This window comes from Limulus polyphemus, unplaced genomic scaffold, assembly GCF_000517525.1.
Source record: "Limulus polyphemus unplaced genomic scaffold, Limulus_polyphemus-2.1.2 Scaffold5660, whole genome shotgun sequence".
Lineage (NCBI taxonomy): Eukaryota > Metazoa > Arthropoda > Merostomata > Xiphosura > Limulidae > Limulus > Limulus polyphemus.
In genome coordinates this window covers 9,855-11,438 of record NW_013671270.1, presented here as the reverse complement: position 1 = coordinate 11,438, position 1,584 = coordinate 9,855, and the positions used below count along the sequence as shown (strand labels likewise).

The window sequence follows — 1,584 nt, the reverse complement described above, 5'->3', positions numbered from 1 at the left end:
TAGATAATCAAGATGGGAAGGATAGTGTTGCCCACGCTCAATGTTCATCTTTGTTAGATAATCAAGATGGGAAGGATAGTGTTGCCCAAGCTCAATGTTGGTTTTTGTTAGATAATCAAGATGGAAAGGATAGTGTTGCCCACGCTCAATGTTCATCTTTGTTAGATAATCAAGATGGGAAACAACAGTGTTGCCCAGGCTTATTGTTGGTCTTTGTTGGATAATCAAGATGGGAAGCAACAGTGTTGCCCAGGCTTAATGTTGGTCTTTGTTAGATAATCAAGATGGAAAGGATATTGTTGCCCAGGCTTAATGTTGGTCTTTGTTGGATAATCAAGATGGGAAGCAACAGTGTTGCCCAGGCTTAATGTTGGTCTTTGTTTACTTACTTACAAGCAGTAATAATTTAACCATAATTTCTACATTCACATATCTGTATACTTACTTTTACTTTGCCAGTAGAAATATATATACATGTTTCTGCATTTGGTTCAAGGAGCTTTTCATTGTAAGGCCTGGTATGTTCTGGATGTTAGGGCACTCAACTGGCACTCTGTGAGTAACAAGTTTAAATCCCATCACAGAATACACTTGTCCTTTCAGCTGTGGGAGGGAACTATCATGTGACAATCAATCCCACTATTTTTTGGTAAACAGTAGCCCGGGAGTTGACTAGCTGTCTTTCCTCTAGTCTATCACTTGAACATTAAAAAGGGCTAGCACAGAAAGCCCCCGAGTTGTTTGCACAGAATTCAACAAAGAAACAAAACAATCTTCAGTATAAAATTTAATTTCACATTGAGTGTTCTAGAAGAGAAAATCTCTGACTAACCTCTGGATGCCCATAATTTTAAAATCACCCACTTGGTTAAAGAAACGTTCTTTTGAGGAATCAAATTATCTTGATTATTAAACCAATAAGCCTATGTTGTTTTATTTATAGACACCATTATATATTTTTAATTTTTCCTAAGGATTTTGAATAATAATAGTTTATTTCTTCCTGTGACTCTTCCATAAAAAGAATAACATAACAAAAGACTTCCTTAGAAAAAATTTTTCTCTTTTATATAGACATTAAAATGTTTTGAAATTTCTTTTTCTATTTTCTCATTGTAGCATTTAGATTATAAGAAGATTTATAACTCCATGTTGAAGCCTGCTTTTTTATTTGATGGGAGAAAGATGTTAAATGTAGAAGAACTGCTTGCTATTGGGTTTCAAGTTGAAACAATTGGACGAAAAACTACGCGTAACAATGTCAACAGAGGTGTTGCTGATTGCATTTTATAGTGAGTAGTTTTGTTTAGGTAAGTACAGCAGGAGTGTATTCAGACAGACTTTATAGTTACTGTATAAGATGCACTTTTTTACCCCAAAATTTAATGTCAAAATCTGGTTGCGTCCTATACACCGAAGATATGAATAATATATATGTATATATATATATATATATATACGATATACACAAGCCATGTGTAAATATAGTTAAATAGGCATGCATAGTTTAGTTCAATTGAATGTGTTATTTATAACAATAGTTAGTTTTTCTTTACAAATGCTCGCTAAATAATAAAAAAAATA

At 33.3% G+C, this 1,584-nt stretch overlaps 1 protein-coding gene across 4 annotated transcripts in view; it reads left to right on the top strand.

Moving 5' to 3' along the window:
* The window catches only part of LOC106472843 (UDP-glucose 6-dehydrogenase-like), a 56,521-nt gene that overhangs the window by 53,525 nt on the left and 1,412 nt on the right, over positions 1–1,584 (top strand). For all 4 annotated transcript variants that reach the window (XR_002613543.1, XM_013933510.2, XM_022401388.1 and 1 more), the window contains one exon: positions 1,120–1,310. Coding sequence is in view for 3 of the 4 variants with exons in the window: in XM_013933510.2 (XP_013788964.1) it covers positions 1,120–1,293 (174 nt within the window). In the remaining variant the exon portion in view is untranslated. The remainder of the gene's footprint in view (positions 1–1,119; positions 1,311–1,584) is intronic.